Raw genomic sequence first — 22,762 nt, forward strand, 5'->3', positions numbered from 1 at the left:
AAGTCATATTTTTGCTCTCCAAGAGTGACTCTTTAACGAGGTTTCACTGTATATATATACACAGTCGAATCCCGTAGTAACGAACTGCAAAAGACCGGAGAAATCACTTCGTTACAACGAATTTTCGTTATAAAGGAATTCCAGTTCTTTGCATTGTTTCTATGCAAACTTATCTTGGGGGATTAGAAATGTCTTCGTTAAAACGAGATTTTCACTTTAACGGTATTCGTTAAAACGGGATTCGACTGTATATACACATATCATATTTTTCTCTCCTCCATTTCTTACATTTTTATTTTCTTACGCTTACTACATTTTTATTACTCGAGGGGAAAAAAAAAATGCATTGGAGTTCCATTTGTGTGTGCTTTTTTTCTAATCTTTATCGAAATCCCGACAAAAAAATATCATGTCGACCCCATTTTTATGACACATCGTGCATAAAATGATGAAGTGAAGCCCGAATATGTGTATTTGTTTTCTCGGTATTCATCCGACAGATGGCAGGTCAACCCATTTTACGTCAGTGTTGCGTCACTGACAGACGTGCCTGTGTTTGCTCGCTCTTGTGTGTGTGTGTGTATTTCTCTCCGCTAAACTAACCGAGTAGAGATCTCTTTCCTGACTCACTGAGACTCAACTCATTCTCTCTCATTGAATCTTCTCAAGCGCCTCTGTGCGGTGAGTGTGTGCTTTTTTTTCTTCTTCAAGTGAAGGAAATTTGTGAGAGCCGTGTGTGATCCCAGGGAGACTATCAACAACACTAACAAAAAAAAAAAGAGCGGTGATAGAAAAACATTCCTACGTAGAGTGCTCGCGTGCGTTTTTTTTAGAGCTTTCTCTCTCTCTCTTCCCTGTTCTTCTATGTTAAGTAAATACGCGAATGGAGTTTGCTGTCGGCCGTCGTACGTTTCCTTTGGACAGTCGCAACTATTCCGCGCTCCCTGAGGAATAAGGCTATCTCCGACGATGCTGTTCCTCAAGATGGTGTGCGAGTGTGGCTGACTTCACCGCAATACCTCGGCCGATTCCGTGAACGAAACTTCTTTGCGGTTTTGGGTTAGCTGGCTTATAGCTTAGCTGAGGTTATAGCACCGCGCGTACGTAATCCGTGTGCTATGTGGTTACAAGTGCACAGTGCAACCTGAGGTTATTATAGAAGAAACATGGCACATAGGAGAGGATTCGCGTCCGGTTTTTTTCTGTTTGCTTCGAATTCTGCGAGGGATCCCGATAGAACTGGAAGTGGGACGAGGATCAGGAACACTCTCCAGTTATCTTCGAGTGATAGCACGTTGAGCGATGTTTTTTCCAGGTCGAGGCCGAGGTCTGCGCCGATCTCGAGTCCGCAGAACTCGCCCGTGGACCTCGATGCCGGTGTTGGTGGTTCGAGTAACGAAGAATACCGACGTGCAGTGTCTTCGCCGGACTCGTCAAGTTCGCTGCCGGTTACACCGACGGGACTCAAGTATAAAATGGTTAATGAAGGTGACATGCAGGTCTGTAAACTGAATCATTCGAGGTCCGTCGTGAACAAGATAATGTGCTCGAAACTTCTCAGGAGGTGGGAGAAACATCACCTGATACTAACGGCTACTTCAATCGTGTCGAAAACGGTGAGTTCTGAACATCTCTTTTCTATAAAACAGAAAAGTTTTATAATATCGAAATGCAACATTTTAATAATTATCTATTAGTGATAATTAATATAAATTATTCGAATTTTTCCTGATAATTAAAAGAAAGAAATTACAATTGATCCAAACTTTATATCAAGAAAAAACATCATGAACTTGAATTATTCGAAACGATTCAAGAAACAGACATGTGGTGGGGGACATAATTCGTTTCAAAATTAAAAACGCATCATTAGTTTTCTGTGAAATTTTCTTGATTTAACTTTTAATTCATTTCTATTACCTTTCTATAGACATTTTTCTACATTCTTTTTTCTTCTGCAGAAAATTCTGTCGCAAAAGTATTAAAGTATTTCTGTTAAAGAGTGAATTAAATTACTATTTTGGGACAAATATGAAATGGTGAATGATATCAGTTTAAACATGCATCTTTAAATTATTGCACAAGTCTTTTATGCTTGTTAATCAATATTCATATGCTTTCTAACGCTGTTTCTTATTACGTGTTGAAGTTGAACGCATATCTATATACATATATATTACAGTACGTCCGACTTGATTTACTAGAGCAGAGCATGTCGCATTTTTTCAAAAAAGTTTTAAATTTTTCAATTGCTCTGTGGGCTGAATATAATTCTCAGATTTGCCAGCGAACCGGAGTTTGTGTACGCATGTTACACACCAGGGCTTGACAAATCGGAAAAATGAATTTAGGGGCTATCCAGATTTCTTAACGAGCCAAGCATGTTTTTTTTTTTTTTCTAAAGGAGAAAGGTTCAGAATAATGTTTATTTTACTTTTCCATGGCTTAATTAACCCTTTGCATGTTCGAAAACGCACTCTCATGAGATGAGAATCTTTTGGGGGGGGGGGGAATCCATGGACTCTAAATTAACATTTGCATACAGAGAAGTTTTGGCTCCGATACCGATTTGCTAGTCGCTTGGGATTTGTTTTATAAGCCGAACCATCAGTTATAACTCAATTTTCGTATTTTGAGTAATGATCGATGTGCTTTTCATCTTTCTCTCTACACGGTATTTCTCGACGATGCACCGCGGAATGAAAAAAAGAGTAATATTACTATAATTTAAGAGTTTTTTCTCTCATACGTAAAAAACATACCTTTCCATGTTAAATTATCATGTAATCAGGTATTTGACGTGACTTCTATGTTTTCTTGTATTCCATCAATTCCAGTTGATATTTGAATGGTATAGGAATATCAATCACAGTCTATTAGGAATTATGTATTTCGAAACGGAAACTTACATGAGTGCTGTTTTAGCAGAGGCATACGCAGGAGGAAGCATAAGGGACTCGTGCCTCCCCCCCACCCCCACCATCAAACGATCAAAAATGAAAAGTATTTCGAAATATTGTTGTAAAAGAATGGGAATATCGCAAGAAAATACCTCTGTGTATCACGAGTTTATATGCATTTCAAATGGTTTTTTTTGAAGGTTAGTAACTCGAAATCGTTTGAAAGAGATTCCTTGTGCCTACTTCCAAACCCCCCCCCCCCCGTTGTGCCCCCAATCTAAAGGTTGATCCTACATTCCCTGTGTCCTTTGAGCGCAAGCGCCACTAAAAGCGAAATGTTATTTTCTCAGCGTACATCAAAGAAAGAGACTCTCTGGATATTGATGAACTTTGGGAAAAAAGTTTGCCGTCTCCGCCTTGAATCGAATCCTGATTCTATTGGAATCCGGGCAAGATCACTTCCAATGTACCACAGAGGCACAACAATTTCTTTCCTTGATATCTAAAAAGTATCTTTCTTTGATGTGTTTTGCACGGAAAAAAAATAACATATCTCTCTAATGTTACTACCTGGGGGGGGGGGGGCTAGAGTTAAGAAAGGCTACCGTGCCTCTATCCAGTGCATCACGCTACTGCTCGTGTTATAATAAGCAAATAGATAGTTGTGTCGCTGTAGTATATTGGTTAGTGCCGCTGTGATGGACGAGTGATCAAAGCGTTCGAACCTTACTGGGGTGACAGAGGTGGTGTCGGTTAAACTTGTTATTCTGTGGTTATATGGACGAGGTATCTCGGGTGGTTTAGTAGTATATTGGTTAGTGCCGTTCTGCGGTTGTGTGGGCATCGTGTCTGACTCACACCGTGGGGATCTAGGTTCGAAGGTGGTTTTCTGCGGTTTTCTAACTTCGAGGAGCGAATGCGAGTCGGTCCCCCCGCATTTCAAAAGTCTCTCCGCAGAGAGCAGGCAGACCTTCTACAAGATACTTACATAGCATGAAAATTCAAGCATTTACCAACTTTACTTCAAAATATTTAAGACAGATGACAGCACCAACATGAATTCGAAACAAATAAACTCCAACAACATAATTACGTTGGGGGGGGGGGGGGCTTAAGCAATCGGAACACAAATTCCGAGATTCGTTAGAATTTTCGCAGTGGAATGTGTACGAGGTGCATGTAGTAGTAGTATATTCTTTAGTGCGCTCATCCGTACCTTTTCCTTTCAAACCGAGCACAACTCCATTCTCTCTCCATGGACAATTTTCTAGTGAATGAGTTGTGCCGGAAGTGTGTATGTTTACCTGACAGTCTGAGTGCGTAAATTTTAGTATTGCTATTTATTTTTCGAACTTATGTGTGAAATTTAATGCTTGAATATTTGTCTGCCCCTTCTGTGTAAGAGAACCATGATTCGATTCCTGACGAAGGGACAGCAGACTTTTCTTTTTAAAGTCCATCTCAGCATTAATATAGAGCAGCGGTTCTCAACCGGTGCTCCGCGGAGCCTTTGGGGATCCGTGTGCACTTCCCAGGGGCTCCGCGGCTGCTGGAGGATATTAAAATAAATCCATAAATCTGATGAACAAAAAAAAGAGGCCTGACGTGTACCGCCATATAAATAATATACAAAAAAGGGCTCCTCGAGTTAAACAGGGCTCCGCCATAGAAATTATACACTGAAAAGGGCTCCGCAAGTCAGAAAAGGCTGAGAACCGCTGATATAGAGAAAGTGTCTTTCTCCAAAATTGATGATCGAAACGTGAAAAAAAAAACCCATTATTATCGATTACGAAAACTTTCATCCTTTGATAACATTGATTAATGATTTTCAGTTTAGTCGTAATCACATCAGTATAATTATTTAACCCTTTAAGCGGTGCGTCAGAAATCACCAAACTCCCTATAAAATGCCATATCTTTTTTTTAATTGAATATGGTTTCTTTCGATTTTCAGCAGGTGTTAAGTCAGGGACAAAGGGGAAAGTGTTCCATCCAGAAATCAACTTTACAAAATGCCTACGCTTGTCAATGCTAAAATAAGGAGCCTTTAAAGAGACGAGATATCTCGTCAATTCCGCTTAATGGGTTAATTGTTTTTAAACATTCCAATCAATGTAGCTATAAATAAGTAATGTATTGTATTGTTATTACGCGTCCATAGAGAAATTCCGCAGAGGAATGTGTACGAGTTGCATGAACGATCAAGAAGTAATAATATTACGCATCTTGAATTTTATAGAATTGAATTATTTTATGCATTTTCCGTAAGTGTTTAATTAAAAAATATAACGCGAACGTGAAGTCCTAGATACATTTTTGAAAATGTATAACAAACCAACCATAAAGAGGCGCAGTTTACACTAAAATAATTATCATAGCCTAGAGTTGTTTTTCTTCTTTTTTTTTTGATAAATTAAAAAAAAAGAAGAAGAAAAAGTTTCTAATTTGCACTCACAGGTGACGCTGTAAAACGAAAAACTCGAAATAACACATAAAATACAATACAAACAAGTGTATAGTTAATGTTTATGTGGAAATTCGCGTTACATATAAAACTATCGCATTTCAATATGAGCGCCCTTCTTAAAGTTCGCCCTACATCTAAACCGGTTAAAAGATGCTCATGCTGAATTATGATTGTTTCATGCCGCGCAAATTTCCATAAACATTAGTTATACGCACTGTTTGTATTGCATTTTACGTGCCGTGTCAAGTTTTCCGTTTTACAGCGCCGCCTGCGAATGAAACTTTTATCAAATTCATCAAAAATAAAATAGAATTCCAGACCATGAAGATAAGCATTTAAGTTTAAAACCGCACTTTTTTCATGGCTGATTTGCTATTAATTTTTAAAATGGCGTCCAGGCCTTCTTCTCGTCTAACCCCCATCTTCTAAAACCCTAATAACAATAAAAATCTGAAGTAATATTTAATTAGGCAAACTATATAATATAATAAGTCTCAAATACTTTCTTTTTCATTAACCTTGGAAAAAAACAACTTGATGATAACCTAAAAAAGAAGCTGTGAATGTGGGTGTGTGTGTTAAAATAGAAAAAAACAACAACAACATCCCCCCCGAAGAAAAATAAGAGAATGACTAAAGTGATATTAATGCTTTTTCGTGTGTGTGTGTGTCTGTGTCATCGGATCGATTCTCTGTAACGTCTAAAATCCATTAATCACACTCGAGTGAGATAGGTGTATATGAAGCGGAGTCGTAGGTATGAACATTACTGATGATGTCAGGACACCCCACCTCGCTGAGGACAAGCTCGTTAATCCGTGAGATTACTTAATGACTTGTTTGCAAGGCAGTTGAAGTACAAACCGAAAAGAAAAGAAAGAAAATTACGTTATAAAACTCCATTTTTTTTTATGTACGAATGAATGAACGAGTGCAACACGCATCCATTCATTCTTCGTGTATCGTATTTGTTTTTATGCAGAATGTATCGTCCCTTCTCGTGCCAGGACCACGAATGTGCAATGTCCTTCTAAAAAAAAAAAAGTACGTGGGAAATGACGTTTGAATGTTTACTGTACTCGTATTACTCTGCAGAAGTTATTTTCCTAAAATGTTTGGTAACATGTGTTTCGATAGGGATACACATTCGCTTTTCAGGCAGAACTTAGTAGTAGGGACTAGGATTTTTATGACCTAAAAAAAAACCCGACAGAATATATGCCCCCATAAAATATGCCTTTATGCCCTTAGAAAACTAAAAATATGCCGTAAAAATCTAAAAATATGCTTTGATAAATAGGCTGACCATGTTTCCTTGAGGGGAAAATACGGGGAAATTACAGGAAATCACCAAACATTGTCAAACATGATGCCAAAGGTACACAAATGAAATTGCCAATACAGTTGAATTCCGTTATAACGTTATAACGAACTTTTTAAGGAACTTATAAAGGAATTCCAGGTTATTGCATTGTTCCTATTTAAACTTACCTGGGAGATTGAAAAAAAAAAGAAACATGTTGGTTAAAACGAGATTTTCACTATAACGGTAAACGTTAAAGCGGGATTCGACTGTAGTTGCAAATATCGCCGAAAAATCGCCAATCATAGCCAAAAACTATGTCAAACGTAAGTAAAATTGCCAATTACTGCTAAAATCGGCGGTTGTCGGAAATGAAGCTAGGGAGAGAGAAGAGAGCTTGTGAGGGAAAAAAAAATTCTTCTCGATTCTTATATATGCTGAAATATGCAAAATAATACGTAAAAATAGCAAAATATGCAAAATGCATAGAAATTCTAGCCCTACTTATTAGGAAAGGGACTCATGGTGACGTCATCAAAAAGTTTTGAAAAAAAATTACCACTGATTCTACTCATTTAAATATGCACAAAAATGCGAAACAAATCTAGCGGAATTATTATTGCACTCAAAAGAATTGCAAATATTAATATTTAGAACGGCAATAGGGAGGCCAAGAATGAATTTGAAAATCCCTCCTTAGAGTGACGCCATACAAACAACATAATCAAGTACAGCGCAGACAAAGAAAGATTAAAAAAAGAGAACGAACTCGTTTCTATAGAAACGAAAGCTGGAGGGAAAAAAAAGTGAAAAGAAGTTTTTTTTTGTAGATATCGCCAAGAAGCGCAAGAGGCGATGAGTAGCCGACTGTTACCATTTCTAATAGTTATTTGCGGCTGCAATAATTGCATTTCGTCGCTAATTGTTTTAAATCTGTTTCTAGGTGAGATAAATCTGTGCTCTGATGGCAAAATGTAGTAAGTCACTTTATAAGTCTGATAAAGCCGGCTGAAGAATGCGAAATCTTTACCCCCCCCCCCTTTTTTGCAGTATATCAAATGACTATAGGTGAAATGTACGACTTCAGTGACGTCACGAGTTTCGCGTGGAGGCTTTCTGCTACAGAAGGTGTTGATACAACTCGGTTTATCGCCCTGGATAATTTACTACTGGGTTAAAGGAATGTTTGTCTGTTGTTACTTAGCGATAAAAACAAAAATTACTGCATTTACCTGTGTATAATCCGTGTTTGCAAATTTCATTCATGAATAATGAACTCTTAAGTTTTTAAGATTTTTTTCTTTCAATATATGATGTTGTGTGTGAATTTTTTTGGGGTGCCATCTATATTAGAAATTCTGAGTGAAGCACGATGTTTGAATATTTGTACTGTTGTAGGCCTGTTGCTCTGTGTGGCGAGACTTTCCAACGGGGAGATCGGATCGCATTTGCACCGCGAAGTTGGGATCCATAGAAAACCAACTTCAGCGGACCACCACTTCGGTGACGGTGGGGTTTGAACCCCCGAGTCCGTCACTCTGACCACTCGATCCCCAGAGCAACAGTTTCTTTTTTCTTTTTGATAGGTTCGAATAGAAATAAATATTTTTTGATTTTTTTTTTACATAAAATATTTGTGAAAATAATAATTTTTGAATTATTTATGGATGACGAGAAGAAAAAGATTTCATTATTAATGAAAGAAATTTGCATACGGGATTATACACAGGTAAATACAGTAATATTTTCTTTTTTTTATCGCCAAGTAACAACAGACAAACATTCCTTTAACCCTTGAAACGGTTTTTAAAATTTTCCTGATCCGCGTTATAACTGCCACACTGGAAATAGAAGCTCGTTAAGAACCCGAGATATTTCGCGGGTTGACCTCAACGAATCAGATCAAGTTTGACGAGATATCTCGGTATTGCTGCTGTAAGGATTAATGTTATGATCTCTGGGTTCCGTGAATCAAGAGACGCAATAAAAATGGAAGCAAAAACGTCGAAAGGTATCACTATATCCGAATTCGTTGCCCTTTCATCGACGTTATAAACAAAACTCATTGACCTTGTTCTTTGTGGGAATCAGTCGGGGATTGCCAATTATTCACGTTATAGTCGAGGTGCACAATATGTTTCAAAATTAGTGCCATTAAAAAAACACTGAAAACCATATACTACTGCAATAAACTCATCTTTCATGTATACATTACCTTTTATATTGGTAAACAAGAGTTTTTCGTTGTCTTTGTTTTCTTGAAATTTTTATAATCTCTATCTCTTCTCATCAAATCTTCTTCTCTTTGTTGTATCTTCTTTTTTCCAGATAAAGGTAGATATCAGGATCCGGTTTCGAGTTTTTCCCTCTAATCTTTACGATTTAGAGTCATTTCATTACCTTGTCCATCATAATCTTTTATGATATTCCATCATGGAGTGAAAAAAAAAATGAATAAAAGATGATAAATAAAAAAACTGTGCTGTTAGTTTTCTCTATCTTTATTCGCATCTCGATAAGTATTTTCCCCCAACTATATGCTTCAAGATTGTAACTTCGGGTTGTCTATTCGCAGAGGCGGATTGAGGGTTTTGCGGCCCGTGGGCTACTCAGATTTTGCCGCACATTCTGGTCTAATTTTCTCGACAGCTCATTTCTCAAATTTACCGCCCTGGGCTATTGACTGTTCAGCCTCTCCCTTGTAAATACGCCTCTGTCTTTACGTCACTCTTCTGGTCACTCACATGCTTGTACACGTACTTGGTCACTCTCTAACCTAGTCCCTCGCTGTCTATGTCACTTTTTCTGGTCACCCCACCCGCTTTCTTTCGAACGGAGCATAACTCCGGTTTATCGCCGTGAGCAATTTACTACCGATTGAGATGTTCCGGAAGTACGCATGTGTACTTAACACTATGAGTGTGTATCTAGATACGCGAGATGATGTGTGTGAATTTTTAAGTATTGCCATCAGTTTTTCAAACTATGGGTGAAGTGCAATGAACGAATACTTGTAGCGTCTGCTGTTCTCTGTGACAACAATTTTTAACGCTTACTGACGTGGGCTTTTGCTCTCTGGGTCATTTTTTGTTACTCACAGACACGTTCCCATACTCTCTAGAGTCTAAACCACTGTTTTGGTCACACCAGGCTTGCAAACTAGCTAGGTCACTCTCTTGGTCCCTGATTGACCCGGTTCCTTGCTCCTTATGTTACACTTTTAGTGACGAACATGCTTCCACACTGTTTTGGTCACCGATATGCTTACAAATTTTTAGATCACTCGTTTGGTCACTCACTGACCTAATCCTCTCTAGGTAAGAAGTAGATATATGATTTTACCGCTTTGTGGGTTGTACACATTTTACCACACATCTCCCATTCTACTATTTTTCTTAATCGCGCATTCCTTAAATTTACCACTTCTCCGCTTTGGGCTGTAGCACACTAAGGTCCCTCCCACTCTCTTAAATACTCATCTGTGTATTTGATAAATTATGGAAATACAGGATGGTTATAATTAAAGTTCCCGTATTCTGAGTAGCTACTCATCCGAATACAGCAAATTTTTCAGGATTTATGCAATAAAAAACAGCTTAATTTTCAATCACCAAGTAAAGCAAAAGTTGCTCTTTTTTTATTGCAGTTTTCTTTTCCTCATATAATAAGTGTATATACCAAATTGCAATGAAATATGTTCACCAGAACGGGCATTATATAGGTCTGAATAGTTTTAGTATACTGACACTGCTCAGACCAATGTAGCACCCCTTCTGGGACCATTAGAAAATAAAAAATACAATGAAAAAAGTGCCACTTTTTCACCTGGTGATCGAAAATTGAATTTTTTTTTTCATTGCATAAGTCTCTCTCCCATGGCCTCATTAAGATATCTTGAAAATTTGGCTTTATTCGGATAAGCAGTTTCTGAGAGAAATTACTCTGAGAAGTACGGTATCTTTAATTATATAAACACCCTGTATTTTTTAATCAATAACGTCAATGATGTCGATAACATCCAAAATTTTACTTGAAAATCAATAAATTCAAGATAAGAAATGGTAAATGCTCAAGATTGACGCAATATGTTACGACAAAAAAAAAAAAATTGAATTAACATTTTAACAGTTATGTAACGTATGACGTTTCTTTTTTGTAATTTTCCGTCCAAAATAGTTCGAAAATTGATGATGATGCCTGAAAAATAAGAAATTTTATCTTATCATTGTGTGTGTGACTTCGTTATTTATCCGTGTTTTGAGAATGAATTCATAATATGTTTTTAAACTCGTTAAAGTAATATAGTGATGATGCGTTAATTAACGCATTGCGTACGTGTCTCGCCTTTTACACGAATTGGGAATTTAGCTCACGATGTACATACGAATGCAATATTCATTTTTTCCGTCTCGAATCAGGAAAGAAATAAACGAAAATAAAAAATGCGACTTTTTAGCTTTTGGTGTAAATCAAAATACGTCATTTTCCCTTCCTTTTAGTCAAGAAAATACCGCGTATATTCTTTGCTTGTATTTCCTGATTATGCTTTAAAAAAAATATCGAGGCAAAACTTTTTTGGTTAATTGCGATTGTGACGTCCAGAATTATTTCCCAAAGTGGGCGATATCGTTCCCCGGAAAACGCTGAGGTATGGCTGTACGCTATTGGGGAACCTATATACTGTGTAGTAAGGAATGTCCACAAGCCTCATTTTACTGGCGAACCATTGATCCTTGAAATTATGAAAAACTATCCAACTAACGTCTAGATCTCAGTGACGTCATCTATGTTGCAAGGGGGTTCATTGTTATTGAACTTTAAAAAAAAAATTAACTTTTTATACGGGCACCCTGTTCTCGAAAACCCGATCGGAAAGATAATGCCCTGTCTCTTCTGGGGCTAACAAAAAATTCCATGTTTCTAAATGCAATATTAACTGAGCTATTTGATTTCAAAAACTGGAGATAAATGGGGAAAGAACAGCTTAAACGAAAGAAAGAAGCGTTGACCGTTATTTTTTATGCTGTTTCCAACTCGGTGAATGTTGCACTTAGAAACGTATAATTTTTTTAGACTCAAGCCCCGTTCACATGTGCAATAAAATATCCCGGGAAGTTCCCGGTAACGGGGACTTTTGCTACAAACCATTCACATGATGTTTAGTTTATGCCGGTAATCCCCCCCCCCCCCCCCCACACACACACACACCTATCCTTCGGGAACGCTTCGATATCTCTCTGAGATGGGAAGCGGGGTGTGCCCGGTTTTCAAAGGTCAAAGGTAATCCCCCCCCCCCCCCCCACTTCTTTCCGAAGTCGTCACTGGTTACGTGGGTTGAACGTAAGTGATTGATTCAAGATGGCTGACGATGGACCTTAAAGTAGTTTTCGCGGTGCAAAGGATTATGGGAGAGAAGGTCGGTGTCGACCACCAATCCACCCCAAGAAAGATGGGCTTTTTTGATGAGCTTCTCTCCCACCTTTTTCTTTCCTACCAGGGGAAAAAAGTTTTCATGCCGGTAATTATCACCAAAACGACCCCCAATCTTGCACATGTGAACAGGGCTTCCAGAAGAGACAGGACAGTAACTTTCCAACTGAGTTTTTGAGGACAGGGTGCCCGTATAAAAAGCATTATGAATGACGCATCTGGAAGTATGCTTCTAGGACCACCGGTAAAATGTGGCCTATTGACTTTATTTACACCCTGCATACTGACTGGATCAAGACACAGGGTGTGCTGACAAGAGGGACACACAATAGGACAAATAAGTTTGAGAGACTGTGCAGCATTTCTTAACCAATGGTTTACGGATCAGGAATGGTCCACGAACTTGGGACTACTATTGCTACTTATAACGTACTTGCACCTTGTGAACATTCATCTGGGGAATTTCTAACGAGTTCGTACATGCTGTAATGTGTGATCCAAGTGTATGTGTGGCCCTAATGTATTCATGTTGCCAGAGCTTATGCTTGTTGCGTGTTATACTGGTGCTGCCACCTACCTTACATATTTTGAATTTAAAATGACACGTGCCTGAGTTTCAGTGTTATTTAAGTTTTGAGTTGATGGTCTGCCTGCTCTTCGTGCAGGAACTTTTCAAATGGGAGACCGGCTCAGAGTACAAGGTTCATTAATATTATTCTCTATGGCAGGAGTGATCGACCCGCGGCACGCCGTGGTATCAAGAGTGGCACGCGCGAATGCTTTTCAAAAATTAAATAAATTATGTTCCGTTTTTCAATCAAAGAAACTCTCTTCAACTTTTGAACGTTCCTTTCCTTAGGCCGGGACTACACTATAAAAGTTTTCTAAAAGTTCTTTTATAAAAGTTGAAAAATTCAACCGCTAAGACTATGGGTTGCATTTGCTCAAATGTAAACTATGAGCTTTATTGGCTTCATTTTTTAAGTTTTATAAAAGGGATTCATTTGAGGATTTCAAGGGATCACATTTGATCAAACTTTCATAGTGCAATCCCGGCCTTAGGAATGATGGTCTTGTAAGCTTCCATCCAATCCTGTATTTTGTTGTACGGTGTAAGCGGGGGGGGGGGGGACTGGTAAAATAATAATTATGTGTAATGCATTTCTGTTCTATTTATAATGCATTTTTCTATTTATAATGCATTTCTGTTCGGTTCTTATCTTTGAGTTGCTGGACGTCCCACGCTTACGGTATTTAAGATCGTCGACATGAGGGAACATGCATTGTATATTACGATTGCGTTATTTTGGAGGGGTAGGGGGGGGGGGCAAGCACCCTGAGTCCTCAGGTTCCGGTCGGTGTCTATGCCCGACATGGTGTAGGTAAGATGAACTCTACCGAGGTATAGGTTATGTAGATACACAATCTGCACTGCGATAATCGAATTTATGACTCAAAAATAAAAAGAATTTATTGCACGAAAAAGAGTGACAAGTTGAAAATTTTTAAACAGAAAAAGCAATATTTTGCAAGGACGGAGAGAATGCTCGCGCCCAGTAGAAACGGATTTGTGGTCGGCGCGTTAAAATTCTTATAGAATGGGACGCGTATTAGAAATTAATCTTCACTGTGGCACGGCTTGGGAAATTGGCCACCCCGCTCTATGGGAATCAGATGACCAATTATTGACGTTATAGTTGAGGCGCCGTTACAACCGAGGACGTTATAACCAAGTTCGACTGTTGTTCACTAGATATTTTTTCTTTTGCCAAATATCTGTCTTCCATTTATAGTGCATACCAGATCGAACCCCTTTATTTATCATTTCCGTGATTCAAAATGCACAGTCATTTTGAAACAATAATTCGCCATCTGCGACTATGACCTAAATTAAATGACGATTTGTGTAAAAATTGCCCTTTGTATATGTACACAATAAAGTAAGAAACAATACAATATGTCCCACGCAAGAGCGTGTATGAGTGTATATGCTGTGACGGAACCGGCTCGGCACCCGCTCTTGCATATCGTTGAAGGGCCAAAAGAAAATACTGTAAAGAAGACCTTTAAGCAGGAAAAGGTTACGACGAATAGGGACGTGAAAAGTATGAAAATTAACAACCCCGTCAAGAGTCCTTGGAAGTGTCCAGCAGATGGCAATAATTTGTCTCTTTCTCCTCTGGTCCAACGATTGCTTCTACTCGGCGGCAGCACGTGGAAAATATGGAGAGTGTCGGGTTGGCTGTTGTGTGTGTGTGTGTGTGTGTGTTGCATAAGTGTATCCAACTTTGAGTCCTTTTTTTTTATTGTATCCGTTGCTTCCTTTGGAGAATCTGAGGATCTTCTTCCGCTCATCAAGTTGTTGTATATCATCCAAAGATCGATTCTCACGACCGGTAGACACGCAAACGGAAAAGAACTATTAGAACCCGCACCGTACCGTGAAAGATGATGATGTTGGGCTTTAGAAACGACAGGAAATGACGCTGCTGCTGCTGCTGCGACGCTTTTTATTTAGGCGCACAAACATTAAGATGTAATAATGACCGGACTATGGCTGCCTGCCCCCCCCCCTCCCCCCACGCACAATCACTGATCCTTTTTCGCGCACGGGTAATGTTCTACTTGCACCGCACAGATAATCCAACAGGAAAGCAAAACGAGAAAAAGTAACATCAACGCGAGTTTTTACATCGAGTAAAACTGATCTTCCTCTCTCTCTCTCTATAGCGTACATGCTCGACCCATGGCCAAATGTGGCCCCGGAGTCATCTGATGTAGCCCGCGACCTCAAATGAAATTTTGTATAAAAATGAACTAAGCGTGACACATTTCCAGATCACTTAACAGAGCCGCGGTATACTAACAGATCGCTCAAGTGACCCGCACTACGTTTACAGATCATTATACTTCATTGCATAGAAAAATTGATGGCAGAACTATACATAACAAACATTACACAGAAACAAACTGAACGGAAGGTTCAATACACGCGTACACACACACACACACACGCATTCCAACATGTACCAGTTCGTTAGAGAGGAATATGGACGAGGTGCATGTCTAGTTTAGTAGTAGTAGTACGTTTATAAATCAATTATGTGGCATAATTTTCTCTAAAGCACTTAAGCGGCCGCTGTGCAGGTCCATATCACTTAAGTTACCCCGCTCCTCCGTTCCAGATCACTTAAATGTGCCGCGGCCCCGCGGCACATTTAAGGATCGCTTAAGTGACTAGCAACACAGTTCCAGATGATTCAAGCAATCCACGGTACATTTACAGATCACTTAAGTGACCTGGGGCATAGTTTCAGAGCACTTAAGTTGCTCACGGTGTAGGGGGTAGGGGGTGTCCATATTACTTAAGCAACCCGCCGACTAGTTCCAAATCACTCAAGCGTTTCGTTGCACATTTAAAGATCATTTAAGTAATCCCCAGGCACAGTTCCGGATCACTCAAGCGCCCCCCCCCATCACCATCACATGTACAGATCACTTAACCGACCTGCGGCAGGGTTCCAGAACACTTAAGCTGAAAAGCGGTGCAGGTTCACATCATTTAAGTTACTCACGGCACAGTTCCAGACCACTCAAGAAATCCGCGGCACATTTACAGATCGCTTAAGGGGCCTGTGGTGCTGTTCCAGATCACTTAGTAGACTGCCGCACGTTTTCAAACCCATGAAGTGGCTCGCACTCTCCTATAGGCATATAGCACCCTCTGCAACAGAGCAGACCTACAATAGAGCACCCTTGCTCTATTGATAGCATAGGTGTACGCAGAATTTTCTCGAGAGGGGGGGGGGTTTACGCCTTTTCCTGCAAAATAACACTATAATCTTGGCTCTAGGCAACTAGCATTATTGCTATCAATCATTGATAGCAATAATAGTAGTTGCAAAATGCTCATTAAATACATTTCTTTGTATCACACACGCAAAACTGCGGATGTAGAAGAAGTTGATAAAACTGTGGCCTTGGGGGTGGAAGATGATTTTGTGTAATATGTAAAAGAAATATATCGAAAATAAATTGAAAGTTAATGGAAATGACGTATGACGTCATTACAGGCAATTTTCAGTGTCATCCATGCATTGATTGCTGTCGTATCTGACAGTAAAATCTTATTTTCCCATTGTTATTTCCGTAATTATCTTTCAAGTTATTGATATATTAGTGAATGAAATATGGGAAATTGAAATATTAGATATTTTTCTACATTTCACGTGTAGAATTTTACTGTTATTATTATTATTATTGCATTAAATTCTGTGGAGATGAAATTATTATGAATCACTGAAAAAGAATATTGCACATGCATATGAATGTATATTTTTTTAGACCTACGGCCGTGATTGCAAATCATTTTCATGATAATTTTGTAACGCTTCTTATAACTGCACGTATTTGATATGGGATCATTCAAGTATTACGTCAGCATCGATGGGAGGGGGGGGGGGTTTCCCGATTTGTTGACTTTTGATGACAAGGGGGAAGGGGGGTTTGGATAATGCTCACTTCATCAATTCCACCGTTTGTGAAAATAGGAAATATTCTTAATTGCATCTTACTCAGTACGCCAGAAACGGGGAAGAAAACGTTTCGATAGTTATTGGGCACCTGAACTAACATTCTACCTATTGATAAGTCCCCTACAGAGCCACTTTAGTGATCTCTAAATGTTTCACGGATCCTTCAACTGCTCTGGAACTGTGCCACGCATCATCTGGGAATGTTCCGCCGGTTACTTGAGTGATGTAGAACCGCACTGGGGGCCGCTTAAGTGCTCTAAAACTGTGCCACATGTCAAGGGATCTCTAAATGTGCCACGAATCGTTTGTGTTCTGCAACTGTGTCGCGGGTTACTTAAGTGATCTTTGAATGTGAAAGTGATCTTTGAGGCCTACTTCAGTGATCTGAAAATGTGCCACGGGCCACTTAAATGCTCTGGAATTGTGCCACGGGTCATTCAAGCAATTTTTAGATGTGCCGCTTAGTTCATTTTTACAAAATTAGGTTTGAGGGGGCAAGCCACATCAGATAACCTTCGGGGGCCACATTTGGTCTGCAGGTCAAGGGTTTATCATATACAGCTTAAAGGGTGGATCGCAATGAATTTCTTAAAGAGAAATTTTGAGTTCATAGCCTTTAATAACATTGAAATTAACAGAAATTGATTATAATAACACATATAAAGGTATTTTCTTTCTAAATTTTAATTTAAAAAAAAATTTTTTTTGCATTAATTTTTTTTTTGTCTGGGGAGGAGACCCACGAGCTCCCCCCCCCCTTCCCTCTCACATACCCTGATCCCACCAATATGCGTTAGGAGGTAGGGGGCAGTGCTAAAAAAATTTTGCTGACAAGGGTCAGAGGTTTGCTGACTTTTGCTGACAAGGAGGGGGGGGGGTCAAATGACCATCGCCCACCGCAAGAACTAAATAATATGTGAAAAATTGTTTGTACTGTTAAATATGAGACGGAAACTTCACAATAAGTGGCTTTTCCCGATACATTGCCCTGGAATCGTACTCAGTAGGTTATAATCGTAATCGTAGGTGAATGGGGAGGCTCTGGATTATTGAATCCAGCTTTAGGGGGGGGGGTGGTTCTTATGCACTCATTCTCAGCAGTAGCATAAGACCCTAGAGAGATATGAGTGATTGCCCTTAGTCTGAGCGTAAGCAGATCTACCTTTGGAGGGGGGCGCACAAAACTTTTCTTCCCGAGTTACTACGGTACCCTTCAAAAAACATGTAAATTAACTGAAATTAGTTAATATAGTATATAGAAAAAGGGCATTTTCTTTCGTTATTTTTATTTTCTCACCGAGATCTACATTGTTTCTAATTTTTGGTCGGCTTGGCTAGGAGAACGGGCTTCCCCCCCCCCCAACACACGTACGCCTCTGCCCTCAGCAGGCGTAGGAAAGAAACCGGGGGCAGGCGCAGATCAGGGGTTGATGAGAGTGATCATTCCTCCTAAGAACCGAATAACATGAGAAAAAATTGGTGTTTTTCTCGTAAAATATATCTTATGAGCAACGATCTAAATCTAGTCCACAGTGATTCCCACACGACCACACAGCGAAAATGATAGAACTGCAATATGATGGCAGTTTGATCATCGGTCGTTTTTGTCGCTCCACTGTCATTTTCTGCACACGATAGACCGGGACCTACAATATATTGCCGGTTCCGAACGATATTTTGATATTTCGCGTTTTTTGTACTCACCGACGGGTTGGTGCGCTAACCTCCCTCGTGTGGGGGGGGGGGGTCTCCCTGAGGTAACAATCTTTTTCTGTGGTCATGTTATGATATAAGCGATGCCAATATTGATATCATATCTCGCGAAGAATGTAAAAGACATAAAACGTCAGTGATTCTGATCGGAATCACAAGGGCAGAAAGGGCAAAAGTGAAACTCACTCTTCACAACGCCGATCGACCACCTATGTAATCATAGGATGGCAAAATGAGAAATGAAACATATTAGCGACCGTGACATTTTCCACTTGTTGCTGTACGAATTCCTATTTTTCATCGCACGTTTCTTATAAGTAAATAAAAAATTGTAGATTTTTGATTAATTTTTACGATGTGGGCGATAAGCGAAGAGCAGATTCTTTGAAGTTTATTGCTCGCTGACAAATCGCGTGGGACCCACCTACAAGGATTCCACACACGCTCGACGCAAGTCGATCCATCAACGCTGAATATAGATTTCTCCCTCGATAACTTCAAAAAAAAAAAAATAATCGTCATTAGCGAAAGAGTAATAATGCATTTTTACAGTGATTTACACGTATATAGACACAGAGACCACAGAATTTTATTATTATCATTATTACTTCTCGTGTGAGGTATGATTTATTGCAGCACGGCCTGCAATTGTTATGGTAAACGCTTACGAAAGCAATACATGTTTAACGAATGATATCAAACGAACACGAACGAGGTTTCGTTAAGCAAACATTCATTTCGAAGGCATTGCAATCCACTCAACCCATTGGCGCTGGAACACTGGGGGCTTAGGCTATTTCAGCTCCCCCCCCCAATAATTAATGGATGTAGAATGTGTGCGCGTGTGCTACGTACCCCCCCCCCCCTTCTCCTCCTACATACTGACTTGAGTTCCGTATATATATATATACGGGACAACACTGGCAATTTTCAGTCTCCTCAAAGTTTTCTTCATGTCGGCGCCTCTGAATCAACCGTAGTTGAATTCTCCTCAATGAAATATCATCAGAGGCGTATTCACAATAGGGCTTAGCGGGCTGTATAGCTCAGGGCGGCAAGTTCAGAGAAGGTGGAGAATTTTGAGATGGGTGGTAAAAAAAAATAGTAGAAAAGGGGCGACGTGCGGCAAAATTTAAGTAGCCAAAACACACAAGGTAAAATCACGAATCTGCCTATGCCTTGAGAGCGAAGGACTACGTCAGTGGACAAGTGACGTAGAGCCTGTGCAAACGCATGTGAATAACCAAAAGAGTGACCTAGATCATGTGCAAGCATTTGACTGAGCAAAATAGTTACCTGAAGACGTGAGAGCGGGGGAGACCTGCTCAGTGAATGACTACAAGATTGACCTAGAGCAGTGAATCTTAAAGTGCACGCCATGGCTCTTAGGGGTGCCCCCCTAATGATGTCAGGGGCGTCACGAAAAGCTGATGTACAATGTGTGTCTATTTAGTACTTTGAAATTATTCTTATCTGGACTATTCTGGAGAGCCGCAGATAAACGATCGTGAAGCCAAGGAAGCCGCAGGTGGAAAAAGTTTGCGGACCACTAACCGTGTGAGTATGAGAGTAACCAGGTTGGTAAGCGATCAAAAGAGTGGCTTAAAAAGTGTGCAAGCATGACCAAGAGAGCGACTTAAAGACAGAGTCGGGGTTGCAAAGCGGGTTTATAGCGCAAGGCGGTAAATTTGAGGAATGGGTGACCAAAAAAATTAGTAGAACGGGAAAAGGGCGGAAATGTTTGTGTAGCCTAATGGCAGTGAAATCACAAATCCACCTCGGCCTTGAGAGCGGGGGGAGTAGGTCATTGACCGACCTAGAGAGTAAGAGATCGGGTCAGTGAGCAACCAAAAGAGTTGTATAAAGAGTTTGCAGCATGTAATTTACCAAAACAGGATGCAGGCACGTGAGTGAACAAAGGAATGACCTAATGAGCAAAGGATCAAAAGCGTGAGCCAGAGTTTGTGCAAGCATGTGAATGACCAAAAGATTAACCTAGAGCATTATTTGCAAGCATGTGAGTGATCAAAACAGTGACCTAGAGAGTGTGTGAGCATGAGGGTAACCAAAAGAGTAACGTAGAGAGCGAGGGACGAGGTCGGTAAGTGAACAAAGGAATGATCTAATGAGCAAGGGATCAAAAGCACGAGCTAGAGTTAGTGCAAGCATGTAAATGATTAAAAGATTAACCTAGAGCGTTCGCAAGCAATATGAATGATCAAAACAGTGACCTAAGGAATGTGTGATCTTAAGAGTAACCTAGAGAGCGAGGGAGGGACCAGGTCGGTAAACGATCAAAAGAGTGTCTGAGAAAGCATGCAAGCATGTGAGTGACCAAAAGAGTGGCTTAAAGACAGAGTCGGGGAGGCGCCAAAGCGATTTTGTAGCGCAGGCCAGCAAGTTCGAGGAGCGATTGAGGAAAATTTGACTAGAGAATGGAAAAAGGACGGCAAAATATATATTTTTGTGTAGCCCTCTCTCTCTCTCTCTCTCTCTCAGGCAGGAAAGCCCATATAGATCCGCCTCTGATTATTATCATTATACCCGTATATTTACCGAGAAACAAATCCTTACAGTATTATCATCAAATGCTACCGAAAACCGAAAGAACTTTTGTTTTCTTCGGTTTTTACCGAAAAGTGTATCGTTTTCTCAACGATTTGTCAATATCGTGCTCCATTTCGAACCCGATTCCATCGCCAAAAAGGAAAAAAAAAAATGAAGGTCAAGCCCCAAAGTCAATTATTTAGTCCGTGAACAGCGTTCTTAGTCGTTCCAACGTCATATAATAAGGATATAAAAATGCATACCGGTATATCATTTCAGATCTAGATTGGATAGTACAACTCTGTTGGCAAATAATTGAAAATATATTTTCAATTACATTTTCCGCATGAATGAGAATTCATAAATAAAATGAATTCAGTGGGATCAATATATATATATTTTTTTTCCCAGATCAGTGATTCCCAATGTGGGCGTTAACGCTTCCTTGGGGGCGGTATAAGCTACGGGTATAACATAGGATCCTATGGGTTACATTGCGTTGGGGGGGGGGGCCATGGGAGAAAAAAGTTTCTGAACAAGGGGGCGATGGGACAAAAAAGGTTGGGAAACTGTGGGGTACAGTTCCAGATCACTTAAGTGACCCGCGATACATTCCCAGAGCCCTTAAGTGAGTGAGATAAGGTAGAATTCCAGATCATTTCGGTGTCCCATGGCGAATTCCCAGATTACTTAAGTGACCCGCGGCAAATTCACAGATCATTTAAGAAACCCGCGGTGTTGTTCCAGATCATTTATAATCACGTGGCTCCAAATCAATGAAGTCGCCCGCATTCCCCCAAAAGTTTGAACACCCTTGCTGTAGATGAAATCAATCTCCCTTTTTATCCTTTTTGAATAAGTACGTACCAAATTTTATTGAACTTCATACTAACACAGATTTTTCCCCCATTCAGTTAGCAAAAAATCTATCAAAAATTAATAAGCGATATCCTCTACACTAGGTGCCTAGCAAACAGGGGTGTATATCACATTTTACTGACGAAACGCGCGCGTTGATCCTAGAGACATACTTCCAATTAGAAAGAGTAACGTTTAGTACTCAGACACATGCCATTCATGTTGCAAGGGGTTTTATGCAGCTATTAAAAATAAAAATGTTAACTTTTTTTATACGGACACCCTGTACTCAAAAACCCAATCACAAAGTTGGTGCCGTTTCCCGTGATGCCAAAAAAATTTTTTTTTTTTAAATCCACGTTTCTAATCTGATATTTGAATACGAAAAATGGAGGAAAGTTGGGAAAAAAAGAGCTTTAAATACGGATAAACCGTTTTTTCCGCATTTGAGGGATTCACAACCATAGTGGACAAAGTCCATTTATCTTCATTATGGATGTATAATAACGCCTTAAAATTTTTGATAGATAATCAATTCAGTTCAAGTGATGCAAAGGAATCAAAAATATGTCAAAGTTTAGTTTAAAATATCATTTTTTTATTGCCCTGCTTTTTTACAAATAATAAATCAGTATTTTTGTTGTAAATTTTTATAGTATTTCTTTAATAATGAGGACTCGGTCCACTATGGTTGTGAATTGAAGCTTCTACGTGAAAAAATATGATGCTACAATGTATAAGTGAAGAACATTTTATAATTTATTTTATATTATGAAAAATTCTTGATTTTGAAATATTTTCACGAGGTATATTTAAACTACAAATCAATTGCAATGCATAAAAAATGTTACCATTTGTCGTAACTGTACAAAATTTTATCATCTTTATAAATTCTAGAGAAAGTAGCTTGGAGCCTTGTAGTTGCCTCCACTGGAAGATTCTGAAATATACATGATGTATAGGTGGAACGTATGGAAGAAGATCCATCGTATCTCTCTTTTCTTTG

General features: G+C 39.4%; 1 protein-coding gene across 1 annotated transcript in view; it reads left to right on the plus strand.

Annotated features, from left to right (window-relative positions):
- The first annotated feature begins 539 nt into the window (after positions 1 to 539).
- Positions 540 to 22,762, plus strand: part of LOC149075942 (C-Maf-inducing protein-like) — a 76,726-nt gene continuing 54,503 nt past the window's right edge. Inside the window, exon 1 of the mRNA XM_089243458.1 lies at positions 540 to 1,616. Within this exon, the coding sequence (XP_089099584.1) occupies positions 1,167 to 1,616 (450 nt within the window). The 5' untranslated portion in view covers positions 540 to 1,166. The remainder of the gene's footprint in view (positions 1,617 to 22,762) is intronic.

This window comes from Pholcus phalangioides, unplaced genomic scaffold (assembly GCF_987345545.1).
Source record: "Pholcus phalangioides strain wild (caught in Gottingen) unplaced genomic scaffold, Ppha-v1.0 ptg000015l_1, whole genome shotgun sequence".
NCBI classification, from domain to species: Eukaryota; Metazoa; Arthropoda; class Arachnida; order Araneae; family Pholcidae; genus Pholcus; species Pholcus phalangioides.